Source organism: Crocuta crocuta, unplaced genomic scaffold, assembly GCF_008692635.1.
Source record: "Crocuta crocuta isolate KB4526 unplaced genomic scaffold, BGI_CrCroc_1.0 scaffold528, whole genome shotgun sequence".
NCBI classification, from domain to species: Eukaryota; Metazoa; Chordata; class Mammalia; order Carnivora; family Hyaenidae; genus Crocuta; species Crocuta crocuta.
Window position 1 is genome coordinate 637,199 of NW_027530010.1, and position 1,614 is coordinate 638,812.

Below are 1,614 nucleotides of genomic sequence, written 5' to 3' on the forward strand. Positions count from 1 at the left end.
GGGGCGTCAGCACAGAGACCTCTGGTTTCCACCTTAGGTTTGTGGACACGCTACAAAGGCGGTTAGCTACAGACACAGGGGGCTCAGGAAAGAGTCTGGGAGACGGAGAAAAATTTCACCAGGAGATACCCTCACGCCACGGAAAGGAGCGCAGGGATCAGAGACAGTACGGGCATAAAAACCCCTCGGACATTCACTCTCCTCATGTCCTGGGGTGAGCGGTTTCCTTTTCAGGTTTCAGCTGCGAACACACAGGACAGAGCCCGGGGACTGATGAGACCCTCCCTCCGGAATGGAAGGTTCTGCAGAAGCGGCCCTTCTCGGTGAGCTGGGGCTCACCTGACGCCCTAACGCAAACCTTGAAACAGAAATCACTGGGCGGAGGCAAGAACGGCAGCCCCGCGTCAGGTGCACGCTGTGCCGCAGCGGCGGGCTCCCCCGTCTACACGGCCGGGGGGGCGGGGGGTGACAAGGAAACTCGGGAGCCAAAGTCGTCTCCCAGGCGAAGGCCACCTCAACTCTAAACACTGACAGAGCTGCAGAACCAGGCCCACCTCGTGCCTTAAGGACCTACCTTGGGGGCGTTGTGTCCCACCGGAACATGAGGTCCCCTTCGGGATTTCATTGCAAAGCGCATGATTTGCCTCTTCACAAAAATAAATAGCAGTACAAACACCTGTCCGAGACATGGGAGAAAAGAACGGAATCGTTAATTAAAAAAAAAGAAAGGGCGCGCCTTCCCTTTAACCCCCAGCTGCGGGCGCTCAGGGCCGCTCCGGGGTACGCGGGGAGAGGGGGGCGGAGAGACGGGGCGCTCGGCCCCCAGCGCTCCCCGGGCAGGTACGAGCCCCAGCTCGGGGAAGGCGCAGGTGAGCGAGCGGCTGGAGGCGGACGACCGGGACGCGGGCTCTCCTCACCAGGCTCCCGTAGGCCATCACCAGCACGACGTTCACTCCAGACAGCCAGTTACTGCCGGACGCCATGGCCTCCCGCCCCGCGCACAACCGCTCCGGGTCAGCCCGGGCTCCGCCGAGGCCCCGGCGCCTGGGCTCCCCGAAGCTCCCCGGCCATTTCCTCACGGGGAGACACAAACGCTCAGCTGGCCTGAAAACATGGCGGACAGGGGCCTGGGAAACAAGAACTCCGCCTTCCCACTGCCCCCGGCACGTGACCCAGGCCCGCACCGGCCCCGCAAGCGGCGCGCGCCGAGACGCCGGACGACGCCGGACGACGCCAGGAACAGGAAGCGAGGGCCGACAGCGCGTCACGCGGCGGGGGCGGGGCGGACACGCGGAACCGCAGCGCCGCGGCTCGTGGCGAGGCAGCGCGCGCACGCTTGCGTGCGCGTCCCTTTTCGCGTCACGTGCCGGGGGACGCAGGCAGGCAGGTGGGAGGGGGAAGGCGCGAGAGCGAGCGGGCGAGGGGAGAGGAGGGAGGGGGTGGGGAGGAGAGAACCTTACATCACGTGACAGGGGCGGCGCGGCCCGGGGTGTCAGTGTGGAGGAGACTGAGGTAAAGTTGGGAGCGCAGCGGCGTTGGCGGCGGCGGCGGCGGCAGCGGCAGCGCGGCGGGGCCGGGTATTGTCCGCGGCCCCTTTAAATCCGCGGTCTCCCT

At 65.9% G+C, this 1,614-nt stretch overlaps 2 protein-coding genes across 7 annotated transcripts in view; one reads left to right on the top strand and one right to left on the bottom strand.

Moving 5' to 3' along the window:
• Positions 1-1,217, bottom strand: part of LTAP1 (lipid transport auxiliary protein 1) — a 10,635-nt gene extending 9,418 nt beyond the window's left edge. The window contains exons 1-2 of the mRNA XM_077764121.1: positions 918-1,217; positions 575-676 (exon numbers count right to left, since the gene is read on the bottom strand). Coding sequence (XP_077620247.1) covers positions 575-676; positions 918-983 — 168 coding nt within the window. The 5' untranslated portion in view covers positions 984-1,217. The remainder of the gene's footprint in view (positions 1-574; positions 677-917) is intronic.
• Positions 1,218-1,448: 231 nt separating this feature from the next.
• UBAP2L (ubiquitin associated protein 2 like) overlaps positions 1,449-1,614 on the top strand; it is a 40,232-nt gene continuing 40,066 nt past the window's right edge. For 5 of the 6 annotated variants that reach the window (XM_077764123.1, XM_077764126.1, XM_077764125.1 and 2 more), the window contains exon 1: positions 1,449-1,512. The gene's annotated coding sequence lies outside the window, so the exon portion shown is untranslated. Of the gene's footprint in view, positions 1,578-1,614 lie in introns of all 6 variants that reach the window. The other variant, XM_077764124.1, reaches the window with a different exon arrangement.